The 26,701-nt window shown below is 40.4% G+C and overlaps 3 protein-coding genes across 4 annotated transcripts; 2 read left to right on the top strand and 1 right to left on the bottom strand.

Annotated features, from left to right (window-relative positions):
- The first annotated feature begins 997 nt into the window (after window positions 1-997).
- Window positions 998-8,288, top strand: LOC129722389 (serine protease nudel). The gene is made up of 11 exons (XM_055675792.1): window positions 998-1,496; window positions 1,698-2,809; window positions 3,866-4,199; window positions 4,262-5,465; window positions 5,524-5,693; window positions 5,871-5,984; window positions 6,042-6,216; window positions 6,272-6,892; window positions 6,953-7,582; window positions 7,639-7,854; window positions 7,914-8,288. The coding sequence occupies exons 1-11, from the start codon at window positions 1,004-1,006 to the stop codon at window positions 8,284-8,286; spliced, it is 5,442 nt and encodes a 1,813-aa protein (XP_055531767.1). The 5' UTR covers window positions 998-1,003; the 3' UTR covers window positions 8,287-8,288.
- A 310-nt stretch (window positions 8,289-8,598) lies between these two features.
- On the bottom strand, window positions 8,599-26,324 carry LOC129723334 (general odorant-binding protein 67). 2 transcript variants are annotated; one of them, XM_055677512.1, is made up of 5 exons: window positions 25,977-26,324; window positions 9,377-9,460; window positions 9,143-9,319; window positions 8,834-9,076; window positions 8,599-8,776 (listed from the first exon to the last, which is right to left on the bottom strand). In XM_055677512.1, the coding sequence occupies exons 2-5, from the start codon at window positions 9,422-9,424 to the stop codon at window positions 8,672-8,674; spliced, it is 573 nt and encodes a 190-aa protein (XP_055533487.1). In that variant the 5' UTR covers window positions 9,425-9,460; window positions 25,977-26,324; the 3' UTR covers window positions 8,599-8,671. The 2 variants fall into 2 exon arrangements, with proteins under 2 accessions (XP_055533487.1, XP_055533488.1); XM_055677513.1 differs by lacking the exon at window positions 9,377-9,460 and having other exon boundaries at window positions 8,605-8,776; window positions 25,977-26,273.
- LOC129724764 (uncharacterized) lies at window positions 15,899-24,854 on the top strand. Its single transcript, XM_055679916.1, has 4 exons — window positions 15,899-15,967; window positions 24,210-24,377; window positions 24,437-24,703; window positions 24,759-24,854. The coding sequence occupies exons 1-4, from the start codon at window positions 15,899-15,901 to the stop codon at window positions 24,852-24,854; spliced, it is 600 nt and encodes a 199-aa protein (XP_055535891.1).
- Window positions 26,325-26,701: the final 377 nt, after the last annotated feature.

Consider the following 26,701-nt stretch of genomic DNA (forward strand, 5'->3'; position numbering starts at 1 on the left):
GGAGCGAGAAAATCGCCTTTTAATGGTAAATAACAACGGGCTGGACAAAGATCAAGATTCAGTTGAGGATCATGGTAGTGCTCTAGATATAAATTTGACTTACGAAGAAATTTATAAAAAAGCATCGAAAGATCACAGTATGTTGCCAATTGTTTACACATCGAATGGAAATGATTTCAACAGACATAATGAAATTACTCGTTCTATAAGTAAACGACGTAAACGAAGTACTCCCGTGGACATGCTTTTGCGAGATAAGCGATACGCAACAGAGTACCAAACATTGGAGTCAGAGTACACTCGATGCAAAGAGGAAGATCCCGATGCTAAAGATTGTGATAAAATCTTGGAAAAGTTAAAACGGCTCGCAGACGAAATTAACAAAAATTTTGTAGAAATGACTAATTTGATACATGACTTTAAGCAACAAAAATCAGTTGCCGAAAATAATGATAAATATTCAAAGAGTGCTGGAAAGTACCTGAACGATGAAGAGTTAGATGGCAGCAAAGAGAGAAAAACTAAAAAAAAAGATAGTCCTGACCTACCTATCTATAGTACAACATATAAACCAACTTCTAAGCCTTCTACACTAACTTCACCAACAGATCTTTCTTCAACTATATCACTTCACACGGTCACAACTGATCTATCCAGCAATAAAACAAATGATAACAAATCAGATATCGGATACAACCGATATGAGGATCGCACATTGTCATCCGATTCTATTAAAAAGTTTACAACACAAATGGCACCTTTAATGCCTGGCTCTGCCTTCAAACACGCTAATGCAAGTGAGATTACTAATAAGTCTAGTGTCAGCCCAGCTGTGTATAAACCAGAAGACCATCGCCCAATCGTTAATGAGTGTGTTCATGATCTGGACGATCTATTGGCCTTAGTTGATTTAGGTCCTACCGAACGCAAGTCATCTCAAAATTGTATGAAATCCAGCATTACTACAACCAAAAAACCAGCAATTAACATAGAACATAGAAACATGTCTAAAACATCAATGGATGCTCTTAGTACCTATTCTGGTCGGTCTATACATCCTATCCATGAAGATTTGAATCACCATTCGAGTGAGTCTAAAGATATGCATGATTTCATTATGAATCGCTCTAGAAATCGACTGCACTACAATCACGACTATATAGACCATCGGTTTCCAACTACAGTAGAATCTACGGATGCACGGTCTACCAAGCAGATGTCCCCGGTGGCAGCCAGTGGGCCATTTCTAAATCTCTGCGATCAGTTACGAAATCAGAACACACAAGGAGCTATCAAAACTACCGTTAGCAATCATCATAACTTCCAAGCGCAACAGTTTGGAGGAATCGGTCAAAGCGGATTTCCAGTATCCGGAGAGACGTCCCATGTAAAATTTACTTCAGCTTATGGTGGATATCCACCAAACCATTTTTGCTTTTATCAGGTACCGCCACCTTATGGTGCTCTCAATAGACCTGTTTACGGTCACCATGGGGGTAAGTTTACCATCAAATATATAGTTCATATTATTTCAAGTTCCATAATTCCATAAAGCGCTGCCCCAATCCATCCCGTCTCACCTGTTGAACGATCCAAGCATCGCAACCATCATTGCACCACGAACAGATCCTAGAGGTTCATGCTCAAGCAATCAAGCAAAACAGTTACCACTAATCTCTTGTGTTTCTACTTTACAGGACTCGTTAACATACCAGTAAATTTTCACAACTTGCAAGGACGTCGCGATGCAGCAGGAGTCGAAGATGGAGAAAAAAATATTCAATTACTCTGCAGTATTGTTCAGGGAGGAAAAGGCACTGATAGCTATTCGCAAGAAATGGATATTGCAACTGAGCCTATTGCTATTGACCGACAAAATAAACCCATAGTAACACCACAAGTTCACGATACATCGTCGAACGAAACAGAAGAAATCGACAGATTTCGAGTACGCACAAATCGTCGTGGGAATTGCAACCGAGGCTGGATTGCATGTGCCAGTGGACAACAGTGTGTACGAAACATCCAATGGTGCAACGCAAAGACAGATTGTTTGGATGGTAGTGATGAAAGCCATTGTTCGTGTCCTTCACGGCTTCATCCGAAACGAATTTGCGATGGTTATCAAGATTGTCCGTTGGGTGAGGATGAAATAGGCTGTTTCGGGTGCGACAAATTTTCGTTCTCATGCTTTAATAGTGCTTTCGAATATGAAAGTGCATCCAAAGCGGGAGCAACGTGCTTCACAACTATTGAAAAATGCGATGGTTTCGATAATTGTTTTAATCATAAAGATGAACAAGATTGCACGATGTTAGTAAAAGATTTGGGCAAAGTAAAAGCTTTTTCCGTGGGTCACTCAGCCGGAATTTTACACCGGAACTACAAAGGCAAATGGTATCCAGTTTGCCGAAGTCCTGCTGCACTGGCACGCCAAGCATGTGAGGCAGAAATAGGTCCACTAGATCACGAACCATTGGTCACACAAATGCACGGCAATCTACCAGGGCCATTTATTCAAGGAAAAAGCTCTAGTCAACATGTCTTCCAGCCTCATTTCACTGACACGTGCAATGGAAAATTCAATTATGTTGAGTGTCCTCAACCAAAGTGCGGTACAACCAAATTAACTGAGTTTCCTAGTGCGCGAATAAAAATTCGATCAAAACGGAATACCACGGATGAGAAGGTAGAAAGTGTTCGAATAGTCGGCGGCTCAGATGCTGAAGCCGGGGCTTTTCCGTTCATTGTGGCTATTTTCCGCGATGGAAAATTTCATTGTGGTGGGAGTATCTTCAACGAACATTGGGTAAGTAAACAAAGAATAATTCCTGTATTTTTTCTGAAAATAATTCGAAGTAATAATAACATATGGCTAGTACAATCTACATTACTTTTCCCTTCCGATTCGGCTCAACAATAGCGTACTTCCGAGAGTCCTTAAATACCGAAAACATTTACGCGAATTGGTTGGTAAACTCTTTACCTCTTCCCATTGGTGGGAAGACACCGTCTAACTATTACCCCAGGTTCGTTTTCATCGTGATGTCGATGTAAAGCTGATACTGTAAACATTTCCTTATTTATATTACCAATCAATACTACGTGTGAAATCATACGATAGATTGATTGAATCCGGTGTAATTGGTTCATTCGCAATTGAAATAACGACTGGTAAAGAATCATTAACGTGGGAATGATGGTTGAGCAGTTTGATTTGCATTACATCACTCAGTTACGTAGAACTAATTCGAACGAATAAATTATAAATATTATATAACATTGGCCCCTAACAGGTAATATATCAAATTTACTCTTAACATAGTTATTTTTAAGAGTGCGGTCGGCCAAATAACTTTGCATCATTTTTAAGATGTAATGAGGCAAAGTGGAATTTTAAATTCTAGCTCCTTGTACATTTATTCCATACACTGCCGAATGCTTCTTTACGTTCAGACGGTTATTCAGCTGGAGTTGCTCTTCTGATCTAAGAAGAAAGCGTTCGATAGTGTATCGAATAATATAAACTTACTGGTGTTGAAACATTAGAAGCTATGTCAAATAAAATTATTACCAATTTTCGACAAAAATCGTTGCAACCCTCAATTGCTATGATAGGCTCTTTTTAGAGCCAATAAATAAGCAATAAAGTAAGTTGAACGTTTATTTCCCTTTTTCGACAAGTAGGTTTGAATACCTACGAACGATAAGTCCTAATTGCGCAAGCAAACAAATCCTAACAATTAATTGCAATTACAAATTCCTGACAGTGATGAGAAGTCACCATTTGTGATTGGCCACACATACATATTATTCACTAAAAATTATTATTAATACTTGAGCTAAAAAAAATTCTCGATTCTAGATAATTTCGGCAGCTCACTGTTGCGATCATTATCATAATCATTATTTTGAGCTTCGTGCTGGAATGCTAAGAAAACGCAGTTTCGCTGCACAAGTTCAAATAGCCACAATTACGCAAATCATTGTCCACCATGGATACAGTGCTCAAAAAATGGCAAACGATATCAGTTTGATGCGCACGGATCGAGCACTGCACTGGAATCGCTGGGTACGCCCCATCTGTCTGCCAGATCATCATCGGACAACAGGCGATCGCGATTGGTTGTGGGGACCAAAACCTGGATCATTATGCACAGCGATAGGATGGGGAGCCCTGCATGAACGTGGAGCAGCACGTATGGCTATATCAATATCTCCAAATTAACACTGCATTGATTCTATGTCATTTCCATTGCAGCTGATCATCTCAAACATGTGACGGTGCCAGTTCTAGGATATTGCAAACACAAGAATGATCGAGATGGTTTGTATATTTGTGCTAGTGATCCCGAAGGTGACCACGATGCCTGTCAGGGAGATTCCGGAGGTCCTTTCGTATGTCCAAGTATTTCCAACCCAAACGAATGGTACCTTGCGGGTGTAGTCAGTCATGGTGAAGGATGTGCCAGACATAACGAACCGGGAGTCTATACCCGAACAGCTCTCTATATAGAATGGATAAAAAATAAAATCGAAGAACCACCTTCAGACGCGACCCCGTTGTTGACTTGTCCTGGCTTCCAATGTTTGTGGGGAACCACCATCTGCTTACCACTATCAAAACGTTGTAACGGCCGGGTTAACTGTCTTGGTGGAGAGGATGAAGCGAACTGTCCCTTGGATAATCTACTCGGAAGTATTATGAATAGTACTGAAAACACTACTACTTCCAAACCAGAAAAAACAACAGTGGCATTAGAAATCAGAACTTCTTCGGGACGTATAAAATATGATGGATCTACAACAATAACGGTTATGACTAACTTCAGTGACGCGATATCGGATACTTCCAAAAAATCCGTTCTAGTAGATCACCCACAAAAATCAACAACAGTGGAATATGGAAAACTTCCGACAACTACTTTCAATCCACAAACGAGTAGCAGAGAGCAAACGACCTACACAATGACCACTAAACCATACACAATGGAAGCAACAACTGTTGAAATCACAAAAACTTCTACTCTTATTATGAAATCTTCCTCCACAGCTTCTCCTGTCCCAGTTATATCAGAAGTCACTGATTGGGAAGAAAAAACGACATCCGAGCTGCCAGGTATTCAAAAACACAAAGATGAAGCATCGACTTTCAGAGCACTGAGTGAGCCGCTTGAATTTTATGAAACTTCCACTGTCCTTTGGCCGGAAAAATCCACCAATAACAATTTCACACTTCAGAAAAATGCAACTGAAATGCAGCAAATGGCATCAGAGTTGAGAGATGCAGTCGTTATGGCTAACGACCATCCCTTTTTCAGGAAGCTTGTCGATTTGCATGACGAAAAATATAAGCGACTGAATACGTTTCATCTGTCAGCTCACAATTTGCATACTTCATTACAGAACATCTCCGACATATCTGTCAATCAAACCTACCGTTACAAGCGTTTTACCTGTGCAAAGTAGGTTTCTCTGAATGTTAACCAATCAAGGTAAAATAATACACTATCGCTGTTCCAGATTTCGGCAAACGATTAACATTGCACATCGATGTGATCGCATCATAGATTGCGAGGATGGGTCAGATGAGATCGGTTGTACTTGCCGCGATTACTTACAAGACAAATATAACTTTTTACTATGCGATGGAAAAACAGACTGCTGGGATCTGACCGATGAACAAGGCTGCTGTAAGTAGTGTGTAGGGATGAGATGTAACGGCATGTTTAAAAGTACAATAGGTTGTTGTTAGTGGTACCTCGTCTCCTTCCCTTATAAGCAAAAAAAAACTTCACGATTCGTTTTTTATCAAATCCGTACATCATGTAGTATTGCCATATTTTACCCTCTCTAATCTATTTTTATAGTCAAATGTGAACCCGGAAAACAGCCATGTCGAATGAGCAGAAAGTGTATCAATGAGAAACAAATTTGCGATGACCATCCAGATTGTCCACTGCACGAGGATGAATTGGATTGCCGTAAATATCATTGGTAACATTACCAAGCTTAGTATTCAAATCTAAAAAATCTTACAGTTGCGTTGACCGATGGGCATAAAGTTTACTTCGATGCCAACAACTTGTCACTGTTCAGATATGACGGGTTGGTAACAAAAAATACAAATGGGTCATGGCATGTAGTATGTGGTGTAGAGGTTAACAACCTAACGGCTGAGTCTGCTGGAAAAATCTGTTCTTTTTTGGGATTTGCGTAAGTCGGTTAGTTTTGGATTTTCGAATTAAATGCAATAATGTTGAAATTCTAGAGGCTACAAAAATTACTCCCAACACGTTCTCGATCCGCACTACAACTCATCGATGAATTTTTCCGAAACGCTTTCAAAATTAGTGAAATTTCATCGTAACATATCGTCGGAAGACAATTGTAAAGCTCTTCACATCTCCTGCGTTCCCTACATTAATGCTACCGAACATGAAATCAGTCACTTTGAGAATCAGCATAAGGAAATTCCAGTACAAGTCAATATCAAGCCAATCAATCCAATCGAAAAACCGCATAATCAAGCGCATATTACCTTTAATGAAAATGCTCACATAGAGCTGATTGAAAACTTTGGTGACGATTACGATTGGCCTTGGAACGTGGATATCTATCTTGAAGGGAAGTTCTTGTGCAGTGCCATAATCGTCGACGTTAGTTGGGTCATTGTGGAAAGCTCCTATATGCGATTGATCAACCTGAAAAACGACTACCTTTCTATAGTCGCTGGAGGAGCCAAATCGTATCTGAAAATCACCGGACCTTACGAACAAGTCATTAGAGTGGATTGTTATCATTTTATACCTGATGCACGGGTTGTTATGTTGCATCTAGAAAAGCAGTTGAGTTTTACTCGCCACGTTTTACCGACATTTATTCCAGAAAAGTAAGCTGATTTTAAATATGATGAAGCAAATTTTATTCATTTTCATGTTTCATGTTTCAGAGATAGTAAAATCGAAGACAACCAGTGTCTAGCTGTAGCTCAAGACAAACTAGGAAGAACACGAACCTTACGAGTTCACATTAACACAGCCAACTGCACAACAGAAAAGCACATCTGCTATCAGCGCGATCCGGAGCATGATTATTATCACGCTGAGCATTGCTATTCGGAAGCTGCAACTCGGTCCGGAGTAGTGGTCTGTAAAACGAAGCTGTCAGGCTGGTATCCTGTAGGATTTTATCAACATAGACGCGGCCTCTGCGGGTTCAATGAAATCGTGCGGATGATTTCTTTGAAGGAATACTTTCAAGACATTCAGCATGTACTGAGTCATCACAAATGTGATTACGAATTTCCCGCGCCAACTTGCGTGGGTAAACGTTGCCGTTACGGGAAATGCGTTGATCACTCGTTAGTTTGCGATCGAAAGTTGGACTGCAGTGATGGTTCAGATGAACGCGATGATTGGTGTACTGGTAAAAATGAAACTTTGACTACTGCCTGTCTACCAACACATTTTCGCTGCCAAAACGGACGTTGCGTGGAAAAAGGTAGGTTCTGTGATGGCCGAAATGATTGCGGTGATCTGTCAGATGAACCCCACGAGTGTTCTTGTTACACGTATATCAAGTGAGTAAAGACAACATCGTATGATTTATAATTTAGTTCTAATAATGAATTCACAGAGTGACTGAACCATCGAAAATATGCGACGGAATACGTAACTGTTGGGATAAGTCGGATGAAAATCCACGACTTTGCAAGTGCCGGGAATCACGTTTCCGATGTGGCGATACAAACACTTGCGTCGCGCATGACTTTGTCTGTGATGGTGAAATTGATTGTCCTGGAGGAGAAGATGAACGGTACTGCTACGCTTTGCAACAGAATCCAGCAGAAACGTAGGGTTATCTAGTTTCCATAATATGATATAGTATGAAGCAACATATTTGTTTTTCAGCAATTATGGAGAGGTAATGCAACAAAGTTTTGGTATTTGGCATTCGAAGTGCTTTCCGAAGAATGTTAAATATGACGATCAAACGATAAAGCAAATTTGTGAGAGTGTCGGGTACCATCGGGTACCGAAAGTCTATGGTCGCAAAATGATGCAAGAGTCTAGACTACGGACGGCAAATAGTACGGATAATCCTGTGGATCGTTTGCGAAAAACAGCTACGAAAGTTGTTGTACAGAACAAATTTTCCAGAGTTAAGATCAATGAGAAACAATCATTTTTCATGAAACCTAGTCGGCCCATGTTCCGGCTAATAAACTGGAATGAAGAGGATGAGCGAAACTGTGATCGATTGGAAATAAATTGCGGAGACTAAAAAGAAACAAATAAATAGAAATAAGTAAAATGCTAGTACTTCCAACGTTATCAGAACGATGACAAACAATTTATTACTCCCCCTTGCTCTGTTACACTCAATATGTGATCGTTGAAACGAGTAACATTAAAATCGTATAGTACACTTTCACTGAAATTTGCTCATAATTTAGCAGTGCAGCACTTTTTGCCTTGCTTGATGTTTTTGTGTTTTTATAACAAAATTATCGTGTTCTTTAACGCCCCACGTATCCCCCGCATGAAAAAGACTTAAGTGCAAATTCTTTTCTTCGTGGAGGAAAAAAACAGTTTTCTCTCATAAGCTAGCTTTACTGAATACAGATACCATTTATTTCCTGTCTTTCGGTGAATCATAATCATAATCGTCACTTATGTGGACTTATTAGTGCCATTACTGAACAGCCTTTGGCTAGAAAAGCTTTCTGCTGATCACATTCGGCACTCGCTGTCCATGAAGAGGGTGGGCAATTCTAGAAGTAATACAACATCATATTATCAACTGAGTTATAATTATATATTAAACTTACCTTGAACATATCGGTTGGAAGACATTCAAGGAAAGCTCCAGCAGCTGAACTGCATCCGTTATTGTCCTTTTGCGTTCCCAATGAAGACACTTGTGAAAAGCAGGTATCAACCGAAGTTTTGGCTAACGCTTTCCAATCGTTAGACGATCCGATTAGCGAAAGCAACTGAGATAAAACAGCATCTTTGTTGATGACTCCATTCGAAATTGCACCTTGTTGTGTTAATATGCACTCCGCGATACACTGCAAAAAGCAACGAAATTCAGAAATGGTACTACAAACTAAATTCTACTGACGATTTTATCTTACGTTAGCACCCGGAGGTGGACTTCCTGGAGTTGGTGGTGAAGCTGGCGGTGTCAACGATGGAAACTTCTGCATACATGCAGCGAATTGTTCTCTCGGTGGCATTACATGGGGAATTGCACAACATTCCTTGGGGTTTTTATTGTTTGGAGGTGGAAAACATTGTGTTTGTGCCAAGACCTGCGGAAATAAAATGGGGAGTTATGCAGAATATATTTGAAAACAATTATATTATACCGAAACAACCAGATGTGACACAAATAGTGCAGCTAAGAAAGATCGCATGATTGATGTTTGTACTGGCCTGTGGTCAGAAGATATCTGTTGGATTCAACGCAAACCAGCAGCTTTAAAATTACACGCGTAGGCAATGACCGTGAATTCATTGTTGACAAGAACTTGGATGTTACATCATGTGGAACTGTTTCATGTATATTAACTATTTATCAAAACTATTAACAATCGGTGGAAGTGATGAGATTGCCAAATTGGCAGTTTTTGAAATGCACGATACATACTCATAGGACAAAATAGGAAAAATGATCGTATCGCAAGTCATTTTCTCATACTTTGCTTCTCTCAGTCATAATTATATATATGATTATATATTATACTTAATCATATAAAATTATGCATTCTGCTAAACTGGACACATGCTTGGTATCAAAACGAAAATCAATAAGCGTGGATTTTTGAAGCCAGAAGATCATAAGCACGAATTAATAGTAATGATGGAAGCGAATAGCAGTGGTGTAAAGTTGCACGAATTCTGAAAAACTGTCAGTTTTGCTATTCTCAATAAAAATCACAATTAGTGAATGGAAGAACGGTGTATTCGCAAACAATTGTTTCTACCATCAATTTACGTTTTATCATTCATCACCTTTTTTGTAAACAAATATAAAATTAAAAAATTTTGATTATTCTTTCCTAATATGATTGTGAATATTTCAAGGTGACTTTCATAATGTACAAGTTTAGTAAACAAAATCGGAACCAAGAAAAATTGAATGTTTTCTTATAAATTATTATTTATTAGGATTACTAGTGAAGTACTACACATTAATACTGCTACTTAAAATTTTAGTATGAACCTAAAATTTTAGAAGAAGAATATGTTAAAGACTGAGCTCATGACACTTTTTTCGATCAGTCCGGGCCTATTACACATACATTTACATTAGATATAGTGAGCATTAATTTTCCGAATGAACTATGCATGTTTGTCAAACATTTATTTTCCAAAATCAATTAAAACGTGTGTATAAAATTTGTTACATTGAACGCCAAATCACTTTCACTCATTTTTAACTGCTAAAAAAAACTGGATCAAATTGTCTAAAGAAGCTTACTTACTTACTTTACTTTACTTTACTTTTATGGCGACAGATCATTAAGATCCTATGCCGAATCCATCATTCTCCAGTCCCCCCTCGCCCCAGGCTTTACCCGGACGGATCTCAACAGGGCAGCTATACTGTTTATTTTCGTCCAAAGGCAGGAGTGAATTCAAAGCGATTAAACATACTGCAAATTTCTAAAGACCTGACGAAGGGGTACAAGGCCGTGACCGAAATTTCCAAGGTCCGACCTAACAAGCTCCGTGTCGTGGTCAGTGATCTGACACAGGCCAATGCTATCGCTTGCTCTGAGCTCTTCACACGCGAGTATCGCGTTTACATCGTCGGCGGTAAAAAAGTTTACACTCCGTCAGACTCGTTTCGCGTTACGTTTGCCGGATCTGCACTCCCTAGCCACGTCTCGATCGACCGGGTTCGTCTGCCTGTGCGATTGTATGTACCCCGTGTTATGAATTGCACCAATTACAAGCAGTTAGGCCACACAGCCGCCTACTGCTCCAATAAGGCACGATGTAGCAAGTGTGGGGAGACCCATGCGGAAGATTCTTGCAGTGTTAATGCTGAAAAATGTATTCACTGTGGGGAAAACCAGCATGAGCTCTCCACATGCCCGGTGTACATGCAGCGCAGAGATAAAATCAAGCGGTCACTTATGGAGCGTTCAAAGCGTTCTTATGCTGAGATGCTGAAGAAGACCGTGACCACTTCTACCATAACATCGAACCCCTTTGATCTGTTGTCCTCTGATGAAACCGATTCTGACGATTCATCAGCGGGAACATCTTATGCCAATCCTGGGGAGTCTAGGGAGAGGAAAAATGTTTCTTCTCCTAAACTTCCCCGTAAAGGTCCTAAGATTTCCCAAAGTGTAATGAAAAAAAACGAACAAACCAAACAGTGCTGCGGAAAAACCGAAGCAAACTCCTCCTGGGCTTGCAAATTTAAAGTCCCAGAAGCAGTTCCCAGCACTGCCAGGAACATCTAAAACCCCAGTTGTTCCTTTTGCACATCCAGTTGATGAAACAAACTCTGGATTAGTGAAATTTTCTGACATTGTGGACTGGATTTTCGAAAATTTCAATGTACCCGATCCAATAAAAATTTTTCTTACAGCATTCCTCCCAACAGTTAGATCATTTTTGAAGCAGTTGACTGCCCAATGGCCCCTCCTTGCAGCGATTGTATCTTTCGATGCCTAATTCAACTGTGTATATGAAGGATTCTATCTCTGTCTTACAGTGGAATTGTAGAAGTATTTTACCAAAAATTGATTCGTTTAAAGTTTTGATAAATAAAAACAAATGCGATGCATTTTCCCTTTGTGAAACTTGGCTTACTTCAAAGATTGATCTCAACTTCCATGATTTTAATATTATTCGCCTTGATCGAGACACCCCATATGGAGGAGTACTTTTAGGGATTAAAAAGTGCTATTCTTTCTATCGTATTAACCTCCCCTCGATTCCAGGCATCGAAGTTGTCGCATGTCAAATGACAATACAAGGTAAAGAGCTTTGTATTGCCTCAATATATATTCCTCCCAGAGCACAGGTTGGGCAACGGTTGCTCTTTGATTTAATATAACTTCTTCCCTCGCCACGTTTGATTTTGGGGGACTTCAACTCTCATGGTGTGGCTTGGGGTTCCCCTTACAATGATAACCGCTCCTCTTTAATCTATAACCTTTGCGATGACTTCGACATGACTATTTTAAACAACGGTGAAATGACACGTATCCCGAAACCTCCAGCGCGCCCAAGCGCTTTGGATCTATCCTTATGTTCGACGTCGCTACGGTTGGATTGCACATGGAAGGTAATCCTCGATCCTCACGGTAGCGACCATCTGCCTATTCTTATTTCAATTACAAACGGGTCAACTCGTATGCGACCAATTGACATTCCGTATGACCTCACACGGAATGTCGATTGGAAGTTATACGAGGAAATGATTTCAAAAGCGGTCGAGTCGATTCAACATCACCCACCACTTGAAGAATACAACCTCCTCGCGGGCTTAATCCTCGACGCCGCGTTGCAAGCCCAAACGAAGAAATATCCCGGCGTAGCGATCAAAGAACGGCCTCCCACTCCGTGGTGGGAACAAGCGTGCTCCGATGTCTACACGCAAAGATCCGACGCGTTTTTGGCCTTCCAGAAGGGAGGTATACCCGACGACTATATACGGTATTCGGAGCTTAATACCAAGCTTAAAAGCCTGGCTAAAGCAAAGAAACGCGGATATTGGCGTCGGTTCGTGAACGAGACGTCGAGGGAGACATCGATGAGCACTCTTTGGAACACAGCCCGAAGAATGCGGAATCGCGTAACGGTCAACGAAAGCGAGGAGTCTTCAAGTCGGTGGATATTTGATTTTACCAGGAAAGTATGTCCGGACTCTGTTCCTGCGCAAAACTTTGTTCGCGATACGTCTCCGGGTCACGACGCTATAGAATCACCTTTTACAATGGTAGAATTTTCAGTTGCCCGCCTGTCCTGTAACAATAACGCGCCTGGGTTAGATAGAATCAAATTCAACTTGTTGAAGAATCTACCCGGCAATGCCAAGAGGCGCTTGTTGAACTTGTTCAATAAGTTCCTGGAGCAAAACATTGTACCGCAGGATTGGAGGCAAGTGAAGGTGATCGCCATCCAAAAACCAGGGAAACCAGCTTCTAATCACAACTCTTATAGGCCGATTGCAATGCTATCATGTATCCGGAAATTGATGGAAAAAATGATACTCCGTCGTTTAGACCACTGGGTCGAATCAAATGGTCTACTATCAGAAACTCAATTTGGCTTCCGCCGTGCCAAAGGGACGAATGATTGTCTTGCGTTGCTTTCAACAGATATTCAGCTGGCGTATGCTCGCAAAGAACAAATGGCGTCTGCGTTCTTGGACATTAAGGGGGCTTTTGATTCCGTTTCTATTGACATTCTTTCGGGTAAACTTCACCGACAAGGATTTTCTCCAATTTTGAACAATTTTTTGCACAATTTGTTGTCCGAAAAGCACATGCATTTTACGCACGGCGATTTGGCAACTTTTCGCATTAGCTACATGGGTCTTCCCCAGGGCTCATGTTTAAGCCCCCTTCTTTACAACTTTTATGTAAATGACATCGACGAATGTCTGGCAAATTCATGCACGATAAGACAACTTGCAGACGACAGTGTAATCTCTGTTACAGGAGCCAAAGCTGCCGATTTGCAAGGACCATTGCAAGATACCTTGGACAATTTGTCTGCTTGGGCTTTACAGCTAGGTATCGAATTCTCTCCGGAGAAGACTGAGATAGTAGTTTTCTCTAGGAAGCATGAACCTGCTCAGCTTCAAACACAATTAATGGGTAAAACGATTTCTCAGGTTTTGGTACACAAATATCTTGGTGTCTGGTTCGACTCTGAAGGCACCTGGGGTTGTCACGTGAGGTATCTGATGAAAAAATGTCAACAAAGAGTGAATTTTCTTCGTACAATAACCGGACAATGGTGGGGAGCCCACCCAGGAGACCTTATAAGGCTTTACCAAACAACGATACTGTCTGTTATTGAGTACGGGTGTTTCTGCTTCCGCTCCGCAGCAAACACACATTTGATCAAACTGGAGCGAATACAATATCGTTGTTTGCGTATCGCCTTGGGTTGCATGCAATCGACCCATACGATGAGTTTGGAGATCTTAGCTGGAGTACTACCATTGAAAAACCGCTTCTGGAGCCTGTCTTCTCGTATTCTAATCAAATGTGAGGTCTTGAACCGTCCCGTGATTGAAAATTTTGAAAGGTTAATCGAACTCAATTCTCAAACCCGTTTTATGACATTGTATTTCAATCACATGTCCCAAAATATTAACCCTTCTTCGAATATTCCAAATCGTGTCGACTTATCAAATACTTCTGATTCTACTGTGTTTTTCGATACATCCATGATAGAAGAAACTCGTGGAATCCCGGATCATTTACGCGTGCAGCAGATCCCTAATTTTTTTTCCAATAAATATCGAAACATCAACTGCGACAATATGTACTACACAGACGGATCACTTCTTGATGGGTCCACTGGCTACGGTATCTTCAATAACAATTTAACCGTCTCCCATAAGCTCGATAATCCTGCTTCTGTTTACGTCGCAGAATTAGCTGCAATTCAGTACACCCTAGGAATTATCGAAAAAATGCCCGCGGACCATTATTTCATCTTTACGGACAGTCTCAGTTCCATTGAGGCTCTCCGATCGATGAAAGATGTTAAGCACTCTCCGTATTTCTTGGGGAAAATACGGGAACATCTGAGTGCTTTATCCGAAAAATCTACTCAGATTACCTTAGCGTGGGTCCCTTCTCACTGCTCGATACCGGGTAATGAGAAAGCGGACTCTTTGGCTAAGGTGGGCGCAACAAATGGTGGAATTTGTCCAATCACTATAGATTTGACGCGCATCTCCGTCGTGTTGGGCTCGGGGAGAGTGGTATCTGTGCCTGTGGTGAAGGTTATCACGACATAGAGCACGTTGTTTGGTCATGCCCTGTTCACCGTGACGCCAGGTCTAAATTAATAGCTTCCCTGCAGGCCGAAAGTAGGCAGCCGGCTGTTCCTGTTCGTGATGTCTTGGCGAGCCGTGACCTATCCTACATGTCCCTTATATACGTTTTCCTGAAATCCATCCACGCCCCAGTTTAGTCCTATCCCCTTCCGCCTACATCCAACCAAACGACAAGAACACGTTAAGACCCCGGATCCGGAAACAGCAATCAGACCCGCACGATACTCTCAAGGCCCGATGGAAACAACCCAATATGCCAGTCCGTAATATCTTGACCCAGCAGCGGAACAAATTTAATATGCTGCTTACCTATGGCAATGAAAACCATCAAACAGCAAACCTGTGCTTTCAATGCAAAATATTCTAGCTTTAATTTAGATTTAGTTTCAGCTCGTAGTCGGCAGCGAGGATAAAAAATTTGCTTTTAGTTATTAAGATACTTTAGAAAGTAAGCTACCAGATATAATTGGCGCCGTTAAACATTGAATTGTATTTGTGCCGTGTCAAATAAACTATAGATGAAGAAAAAAAAAAGCTGCTGGTGAAATATATCTGAATAGTCAGCTCAAGGACAATGGGGAATGGTTACAGCTGGTTAAACAAATTGCTTTAGACCAGAAATATTTTTTATTCAAAACTTTCTTCATTCAAGAATATGCCAGTAAATTATAAGAAATGTAGCTTGTTTTTCACAGGTTTCACCCTCACTTTTTTACGGTGATGATGAATGAGTTTCGCTAGTCGCACTTAGTGATTGACAAGAAACATTAGAAATTCACGATCAATTGATTGAAGGGCATTTGGTAGAGCCGAGACATTTTCATTTTACAACCCTAAGTGTTTCCAGAGGATGCCTTTCACCTCAATTCTTCAATCTAATTGGCAAAACTTTGGTGCCCCAATTCAATTCGGTAATTCGGTAACTTCTGTTCATTTTGCACAAACTTCTGTACTCTTAACCAACAGGTGAGAAGTACAGGACAATTGCAGGGCTAGGCGATGGCGATCCTACTGACACTAATAGTCTCTCCCGAGCCGAGACTCGAACCTACGACGACTGGCTTGTAAGGCCAGCAGCGTACCTCGAGACAACATGGGGGACTACATATAAATAGATCAAAATTCATCCCAGTAGACAATAAGAATAATTCGGACGTACGAAGTCTCTCTGCATGTGTGGACGTGTGAAAATTTGTTAATTTGATCACCGTACAGTTTTCTCACAAGTTTTATTTATTTGTTACAGAGTTGGCTTCGACAAGCGAATGGTCATAATTTCGTGTCTTAGTAGAATCAGATCGATCGGTGTCAGAGGAACTGCGGCTCGGGAACCAAAATGAATAACTTAAATATCGTTATTTTCGTTTCCAAGCTAGTTATGATTGATATTTTTCAGTTCATAAATCATCATTTATCATAATCCTATCGAATAATAGCACAATTCTAGTAAAATGTATGGATTTTAAGGGTGATCAATTTCACCCCGATTTATCTCGTAGTACCGTATACAATTCTCGAATTTATTCCATAAAGTAAACAATAGAAATTTCACCAATAGCCATAGAGGTTTTCTTGAGCACATACCACACTAGTTTTGAAATATACAGCGAAAAAAATGTACATGAAACGAGATGATTGGAAAATATTATGAATATTGATCAATTTCATCCCGTTCCATGGTACTTAACGAGACTCGGTGAAGAAGTGCAGTAGAGTTAAGCGTAGAGGGATGGAGGTGAAAGTATAAAAATTTTCACTTTTTACGGTGGCAAAAGTTCTCTTCCTTTCCATAACAATCGTTAAAGATGCAATGCAGATGTAAACTCGGTCTTTGGCAACAACGATTGTAACACTTTCTTCTATTCTTCCCTTATTGACCATCAAAACGTAGCCGGTGCCTTTATCGATCTAAACAAGGCGAAAGCTACTACTTTATTTTCTTACATTAAAGATGGTGAATCAATCCCCAATTGTGTTGTTTAGCTATTTACGGAATTCTGATTTTTGAAAATTTTATATAGTTGTCCTTTTAAATGAAATAACTGGAAATATAACTGGATGAGATGACTCTATCTCTGGATGACAATATTACTGGATGACAAGTTCTTCAGATTTTTTTTGTTATAAAGGTAAATAATACATAAAACCAATTTTTGTGGCCTTATTGTGACCAAAGAAAGATAAAATAAATAAAGATAAAAAATAAAGATAAAAATAGACATAAATACTGTTGTACTGCTTCTTGTGCATAAATTAAAAGCACAATGATTTAAATACGATATTCAGGATTCTTTTCGGCATATTTTAGGAGCTCCTAAATGAAATCTCTCAGTTCAGCACTTTGTAATATGCCCTTTTTGTGCATTCCTAAACTAGGCTAAGTAGATTTACTAAACCAAATACGAATGTTTTTCATGGTTATATGGTAAGGTTCTCTAAATAGAACTGTGTTATGCGGGTTATTTCATTAGTTACGTTAGAAAAAAGTTAATTGATCTACCCAACAATTTTCAATGCCACGAACACGGCGCGCTTAGATTTGTTATTCATTTTTTCCTATTTGGCCTTACACGTTGCAACGAGAATCGTTGATCTATTGTGTATTATCCATACTTACGAATCTATTTTGTTCATTACACATGTGAATGCACTAAAATCAAATATAATTGAGTGTAACACAATGTAACAGTAAAACCCGTCTGAGTTTTCCATTTGAAAACAATGTTGTTTTTACTGAATGAGGAAATTTGACGTGGTATAATGTAATGGTAAGTGGAAAAAAAAAGAAAATTGCTATAAAAGTGGAAAAAAATTAGGAATATATGTTATATCAACTCAATGTTAGTCTACGTTAGCAACTCGTTTAAAATAGAATGATTAGACAGATTTTGAGCATCTTACTCAGTATATTTGTTTTTAAATAGTTTATTTGACACGGCACGATACAATTTATGTTTAACTGAGCCAAGTACATTTTTTTAAATTCTAAATTAGCAGGGAAAAGAGGGAGGCCTTTTCTTTATTCTCGCGGCCGACTACGAGCTAGTGGGGATTTAAGGTGAGAGGAGGGGAGTTACAATTTTGATTTTAACTATATTGAGTTATACGATTTATTTATTTGTACATGGCTAAGCAGTGATGTTCTATTTGAGCAGTTTGGACTGAGGTGTCTGCGTGAACATAAAGATGCCGAGTCTTCGTTTGAGTGTCTCCAGCTTAGTGTATCATCTTCTTTCAGCGTGTAGCGGGAATGGTAATCTAACAAATAGATAGAAGAGTTTCATATTTTAATACCAGCGTGTTTTATGAACACGTATAGCTCTGTCATGTACTGGAGATCACCGCTTCCCAGAATGTCTCTAACGGGTACGTTCGGTTGTTTTCCTCGGGCCCGAAGGGAATCTATAAGCTCAGACCTAACACCACAGTATTCGGTACACGACCAAACAACATGCTCGATGTCATGGTAGCCATCGCCACAAACGCAGTGATTACTGTCTACAAGCCCTATACGAAAGAGATGCGTGTTTAACGTATAGTGATTGGACATAAGTCTGGACATCACGCGAATGAAGTCCCGACCTACATCCAACCCCTTGAACCATGCTTTCGTCGATACCTTAGGAAAAATGGAATGTAGCCACCGTCCCAGTTCATCTGAGTTCCATGATGATTGCCAACTGTTGAGTGTTCTCTGACGCAAAATGCTATAAAATTCATCATAAGCAATTGGTCTTTCATAAATATCGCCGTCAATAGCACCCACCTTAGCTAAAGAGTCAGCCTTTTCGTTACCCGGAATCGAGCAATGAGAAGGGACCCACGCTAAGGTAACCCGGTAATTTTTATCTGTTAAAGCACTTAAAAACCGCCGTATTTTCCCCAGGAAATACGGGGTGTGCTTCACAGGCTTCATTGATCGCAGAGCCTCAATGGCACTGAGACTATCTGTGAAGATGAAGTAGTGGTCTATGGGTAGGGTTTCGATGATTCCAAGAGAGTACTGAATAGCAGCAAGTTCTGCGACGTACACGGAAGCAGGAGCATCGAGTTTGTAGGAGGCGGTAAAATTTTCGTGGAAAACACCGAAGCCAGTGGACTCATCTAGATTAGATCCGTCAGTGAAAAACCTTTTATCATAACTAACATGTTTAAACTTATTGGAAAAAATTTTAGGGATCTCTTGGGGTCGCAATTGATCCGGGATACCAGAAATGTCTTGTTTCATGGTGGTGTCGAAGAATATAGCATTATTAGAAGTAGCTAAAAGTGCGACATTGGAGGAATCGTATGAAGAAGGATTAATATCTTGAGCTATATAGTCAAAATATAAAGTCATAAATCTGGATTGAGATTGAAGGTCGACCAACCTCTCGAAATTTTCAATTACTAATGGGTTCATAACTGTGCATCGAATTAGCAACCGGTAAGAGAGATTCCAAAAACGATGTTTCAACGGAAGAATACCCGCTAACACTTCAAGGCTCATCGTATGGGTCGACTGCATGCAACCCAAGGCAATACGCAAACAACGATATTGTATTCTCTCTAATTTTATAATGCGCGTGTTCGCGGCGGAGCGAAAGCAGAAACAGCCGTACTCAAGAACTGACAATATCGTTGTTTGGTATAACCTTAGAAGGTCTCCTGGGTGAGCACCCCACCAAGTTCCGGTAATCGTACGAAGAAAATTAATCCTCTGTTGGCATTTTTGTGTCAGATACCTAATATGACAAGCCCAGGTGCATTTGGAGTCGAACCAGACCCCGAGATATTTAGCGACTAAAACCTGAGAGATCGTTTTACCCGTTAGTAGGAGCTGCAGCTGAGCTAGGTTATGCTTCCTAGAAAAAAACGACCAGCTCAGTTTTCTCCGGAGAGAATTCGATACCCAGCTTAAGAGCCCATTCAGACAAATTGTCTAAGGTATCTTGCAATGGTCCTTGCAGATCGCTAGCCTTGCCACCAGTAATGGATACAACGCTATCGTCTGCAAGTTGCCTTAGCGTGCATGAATTTGCAAGACATTCATCGATGTCATTGACGTAAAAATTATATAAAAGAGGACTTAAACATGAGCCCTGGGGGAGGCCCATGTAACTAATTCGGGAAGTTGTCGAATCGCCATGTGAGAAATACATATGCTTTTCTGACAACAAATTTAGCAAAAAGTTATTCAAATTTGGTGAAAGTCCCTGCGAATGAAGTTTCGCGCTTAAAACTTCTACAGAGACAGAGTCAAAAGCCCCCTTAATATCCATGAACGCAGAAGCCATTTGCTCTTTTCGAGCAAAGGCTAGTTGAATTTCAGTAGAAAGCAACGCTAGGCAATCGTTCGTCCCTTTGCCCCGGCGAAAGCCAAATTGAGTATCTGAAAGTAACCCGTTTGTTTCGACCCATTTGTCTAACCGTAAGAGGATCATTTTCTCCATTAATTTCCGGAGGCAAGAGAGCATCGCAATCGGCCTATATGAATTGTGATCAGAGGCAGGTTTCCCGGGTTTCCGAATAGCAATGACTTTTACCTCCCTCTAGTCATGCGGAACAATATTTAGCTCAAGGAACTTGTTGAACAAATTCAACAAGCGTCTTTTTGCAGAGTCGGGTAGATTCTTCAACAGGTTGAATTTTATTCTATCTAACCCTGGAGCCTTATTGTTGCACGACAGGAGAGCCATTGAAAATTCCAACATCGAAAATGGAGGCTCTTCCGTAGTTACTAATAACGCGTCGCGAAAGGTTTTCTGTTCCGGTACAGAGTCTGGACAGACCGTTTTGGCAAAATCGAGTATCCAGCGATCTGAATACTCCTCGCTTTCATTCGAAACGTCACGGTTCCGCATGCGCCTGGCGGTATCCCAAAGAGTGCTCATCGCTGTTTCCCTGGACAACGCGTTTACGAACCGCCGCCAGTACCCGCGTTTTTTCGCCTTTACTAAGCTCTTCATCTGCCTGCCCAGTGCCTCGTACTTTCGAAGCAGGTTGACAGTGCCGTACTCCCGGTAGTCCTTATACGCCGTGGACCTTCGCGCGTACAGCTCAGAGCACTCTTTGTCCCACCATTTGTTGGGAGGGCGCTGTCTAATCGTTACCCCGGGTATCGGTTTCGTCTGAGCTTGAGTCGCGGCGTCGATTATCAAGCCAGCTAAGAACGCGTATTCTTCCTCCGGAGGAAGTTCCTCGTGAGTCTCGATAGATTGCGCTATAATAGACTCATAACACTTCCAATCAATATTACGTGTAAGGTCGTAGGAAATATTGATTGGGTTCGGGGGAGTTGAACCATTAGCAATTGATATAACGATTGGAAGATGATCACTACCGTGGGGATCGTTGATTACTTTCCACCGGCAATCTAACGCTAGTGATGTCGAGCAAAGGGATAGGTCAAGCACGCTTTCACGTGCTGGAGGATTAGGTACACGTGTCGCTTCCCCAGTATTCAAAACTGTCATATTGAAGTCGTCGATCAAGTTACAGATTAAAGAAGATCGGTTGTCGTCGTACAGCGACCCCCATAGCGAACAGTGAGAATTAAAATCTCCCAGTATCAAAAAAGGCGCGGGAAGCAACTCTATATCAGTGAGATGCTTCTGTTCAATCCGCGCGGATGGAGGCATATATAACGAAACAAGGCATAGGTCTTTTCCATTCATATTCGTTTGAATGGCAACGACTTCAATATTCGAGATCGAGGGGAGGTCGATTCGGAAGAAGGAATAGCACTTTTTAATCCCTAAAAGTACCCCTCCACCGTGTGAGTCTCGATCTCGACGAATAATGTTAAAATCGTGGAAATTGAGTTGATCGTTTGAATTGAGAAAGGTTTCACAGAGCGCAAATGCGTCACAATTGTATGTATTTATTAAATGAGAAAATAGATCGAATTTGGGGATGATACTTCTGCAATTCCACTGTAATACAGTGATAAAATTCCTAACCTCTTTCGCCGTATTAGTCATCGAAAGATATGATAGCTGAAATGAGGGGCCAAGTTGCTGCTAGTTGCATCAAAAAGGTTTTCACTGTAGGAAGAAGGGCAAGAAGAATATTTTGTAGGGGATCTGGTATGTTGAATGTTTTAAATATCCAGTCCACAATATCAGAAAATTTTATGAACCCTGTTTCTTTTTTATCTTCTGATCGAGAAATGGGTGCACGAGGGGTTTTTGGTGCCCCAGGAAGCGGTGGGTACTCCTGGTTTGATTTAAAATTAAAACCGGGAGGTACTTGCTTCGGTTTTTCTTCACCGCTTCCTTTTTGTGTTGGCTTATTGGTCATTCCGCTAGGGGTTATCTTGCGACCTTTGCGAGAAAGATTAGGAGAGTTGATCACTCTCCTCTTCCTAGATCCTTCTGGCATGGCATAAGAACACCCTTCGACGGGATCGTCAGATGTACCCTCATCGGTTGGCAAAAAGGAAAAGATGTTTCCTGTCGAGGGTGGCTCAGCACTCTTCAGCATTTCTGCGAAAGAGCGCTTTGATCGTTCCTTGAGGGAACGCTTTATTTTTTCCTCGCGCTGTTTGTACGCGGGACACGCCGAAAGGTCATGCCGAGTTCCCTCGCAGTAAAGACACTTTTCAGTATCCTCACTGCAAGCGGTCTCAGCATGATTGCCTCCGCACTTGCTGCAGCGTGCCTTGTTGCAGCAGTAGGTGGCTGTATGACCTAACTGCTTGCAGTTTTGGCAATGCATGACCCGCGGTACGAACAGGCAGACGAACCCTGTCCAAAGAGATGTAGTTGTAGTGCGGATCCGGCGAATGTTACACGGAAGGAATCCGAAGGGAAGAATTTCTTCTTCCCTTCTTCGATGGATACTGAATGAAATTGCTTGACATCCAGTATCTTAACATCTTGAATCAGGGGGTTCTTGAAGCAGCCAACCCCGTGACGCAAAATGTCATCGACCGTGAGGCTTCCTTCGGTAACCACACCGTCGATCTCCACGTCCTTGGCAGGGATGTACACGCGGTACTCTCTCGTGAAGAGCTCGTAGCTATCAATTGCGTTTGCTTGCTTCAAGCTACTCACAACAACTCGCAGTTTGTTCGGTCTAACCTTTGTAATTTCGGTTACGTCCGAAAACTGTTTTGCCAGGTCCTTGCCGATTTGAATTATATTTAGAGGCTTCTTTATGGGCCTGAAGTAAACTACGAACGGACCTTTCGAAGCATCTGGGTAAGCTTTCACCCGTGTTGCCGGTACCCTTGGTACGGGGCTAGGTAGCGGGGAAGGTAGAGGGGAATTGATGGGGGAGATCTCAATCTCTTCCCCAGTTGTTTCCACATCCAAGAATAGTTGCACCTGCATGTCGTCCATTTTGCGGGAGCGTTACGCTCTACCGCACACAAACGATAAATATTCGAATGTGGGGGGGGGGTCAAGTAGTTGCTATTTAATTTTAAAAACAATTTTTCAAACTACAATGGATCAAAATAAAAAAAAGGCAGTAATACTAATACTAATAACAATAGTAATAATAATAATAATAATAATAATAATAATAATAATAATAATAATAATAATAATAATAATAATAATAATAATAATAATAATAGTAATAATAATTATAATAATAACAATAATAATAATACTATTAATAATAATGATAAAAATTCTAAAGTGAATACTTCACCGAACGACTAACTCACGACCTCACGGCTGATAGTAGGATTAATCGAGCGTCTCCGCAGAACAAACAATGACGATCCAGCTTCGTGTTGTGACACAGTGGCCGTATCCTACACGCGACCTTGTAGATGCCACTTGTAGTTGACTTCCACTCGCTCGATCGTATGGTGGTCCGTGCGGCTAGCGGGGTAACAGCGGTGCGGGAGAATTATTCTTGCTGATATATCAGCTGCGTATCGGATCACTGGCGGGGTAGCCTGCCCCTACCAGTGTGCAGAAGATGTTTCTGCCGATAAACTACCGGCTATTGTTATCGCGCAGCACAAGAACTAATCGACAAAAAAACACCCGTACGATAACTCGTGTATTGTTATTTTGCAAACTCAAACGGAGATGAACAATTTGCGTCTAATCGAGACGAAAGCAAAACAACGAATCGCTCAGTATATTCTTTATACGAAATGTGAAGTTTTTTAATATCAGTCATTCTAATAAATAATAATTCTACTTTTTGCATGAAACTAGATAATATCTCAACCAGCGCCTGATAATCCAATATGCATGAAAGGAATTACCAAAACCGAGAAAGATTGTTGCCGTCTACCATCGTTAGTAGACCAAAGCATTGATAATCGATGTGCCTTAGAGAATCCAACAATGATCTCCCCAAGTGCTAAGAAAACGGAAGGATGTGTACAAAATTCACCTCGATTACATGTTGTCTAATTTTTATAACTGCATTATTTTTCTAGTGTATAGCACAATGTGTACTAACCACATTGAATGCCCTTGAAAACGACACAGTTGACCGAGCGGCTTTAAAAAAGTCATTTTTGGTTGCTGATGGTATTGATCGAAATTTTTCCCCGCTGTTCAATAACACAATTGATGACTGTTCCAACGTAATCAATAACAACTCCGTGTTCAAAGCGACTCCGGTGTCTTCAGTTCTCGGTAGACCAGGGTGTAGCTTTATTCCAGAGGGTTTTTTTGACTGCGTTAAATCTTCGTTGTTTCAGGTAGGAGTTAATAAACTTTCTTTGATAAAATGTTTCTCTTTGTAAACAATTGCAGCGATGTCCGGTTGCTGTATGGGACGATATCTCAGAGTGTAAACAATTAAAACAGAAGTTATCAGCGGGATGCTCGTTTGCTTCTTTGACGGGGTAATAAAAATGTACAATTTCACAACTTTTTTTTAGTTATCTGCATTATTGAATACGCAAAGAGATGAAACCCAATGACTGTTTAAAACCAGCCGCTTTGATCAAAAAATATGTGGCCTCGACGTTTTTTGAGTTTTATGTTAGAACTATTTGAACGTTCCCGGCGTTGCTCGGGATTGAATTGTTCTAAACTAAGAGTCATATCACAATTCCAAATGCACAAATATTACGACAAATTTTACATAGTATACCTAAATTACTAACAGTCTCCCCCGAGCCGACACTCGAACCTACGACAACTGATTTGTTAGGCCAGCATCGTACCTCGAGACCATCCGAAAGGCTCTTTTTTATACCTGAATTATTCCTTCAAATACAACATCAATATTCCCAAAGAATGGATATAGCTTTATTGGATTGTATTTAGCAATCCAAGGATATTTTCCACGAACCGCAAAATCGCAAAATCGGATTTTAAAATGAATTTTGGAGTTGATTCCTGGTCGTCCCTGAAAAACTCACATTGGGTAATGTTTGACTCTTTCGGGCTGTTTTCTATAAACCAGAAGCTCCTATTTATAAATTTAAAATGGCGTACGAAGTTGATTTCTAGCTTCTGGGTATTATACCGTTTCCACAAATACTAATATTGGATGACTTTTGGACTGCTGCTCAGAAACAATGCCGCCATTTTCGCCATAATGTGATGATGTTTTATCTGGTCAAGACACATATCTATCTTCGGTATGGTGTTCTGGTATACTACTTGCTTGATAACCGAACCACTAGGCTTGAACCTTGATTTAGACCAATTTTCGTCCATTTTCTGGCCGGTCTTACACTACTCTTCTGGCGTATTATTGTTGCCCAAGTAACACACAAAACATGTTAAAAAATAGATTACAACGAAAGTAGTCATATAAGTGTACTACAAGCGCAAGTAAAAACTTGTGTTATTATATTGTGTTTGAGGTTGTTTTCATCAGTAATACAACCGCATTTCGAAAACAAGCTTATTTTTTCTGGTTTTGGAGATGTTTTTTAATAACATGAGTTCAAGAATAACAATCACTATCACTTGGTCTTTTCGTAAGACATTACACCATCTAATAACAACATTACGTACCTGTAAAATGCTTTTCCTTAGTACAACAGTCGTAGCATTCAACACTCAACTTAAAAATACTTGATCAAATTAATGTTTAAATTATATGAACGATTTCTATATTTATTCGAAGCGGGTCCAAACGTGCCATCAATAGATAAACAAAACGCTTGCAGTGTAACCAATATCAATTCAGTTTTTGTTATTGTATATCTAACAACGTTTTCTAGTTTTGTTATATTTTATATTCAGATAACGTTGAAACTATGCGAAAACAATTTTAATATTCAAGCAGAAGAAACAACTTTTTTTGAAAGGTTGAAAATTATTTTTTGTCATCAATTTATAATCAATTAAAACTGCCACTGATAAAAGCTACTGTCGATCTAGTTGCACTGCGCCGACACAAAACATTTGCGCATGCGCTGGTTAACAGTTGTCATAGCAACAGATTTGCGCATTGCCGTATTAGTACTCGAGATGTATTTTGCCACTTAATTCTATCAAGTTGATCAAGTTGGCTTGCTTTCATGCTGTTATCGGTACTTGTTCTATTAGCCTTCATGTTTTGCGCTTTTCTGGTGATTGAGATGTCATGGAATAGGTAACGTCAACTATTCTATACCAACGTGTGTTACTTGGGTGACGTTTGCAGGAAATTATACAAACGCTTCCGGTTTCAACGCTATTTTGAACAGAACTGTGCATGCATAAACAAAACAAAAAATACTGGCATGAATAGGAGA

The sequence above is a fragment of the Wyeomyia smithii genome, chromosome 2, assembly GCF_029784165.1.
Source record: "Wyeomyia smithii strain HCP4-BCI-WySm-NY-G18 chromosome 2, ASM2978416v1, whole genome shotgun sequence".
NCBI classification, from domain to species: Eukaryota; Metazoa; Arthropoda; class Insecta; order Diptera; family Culicidae; genus Wyeomyia; species Wyeomyia smithii.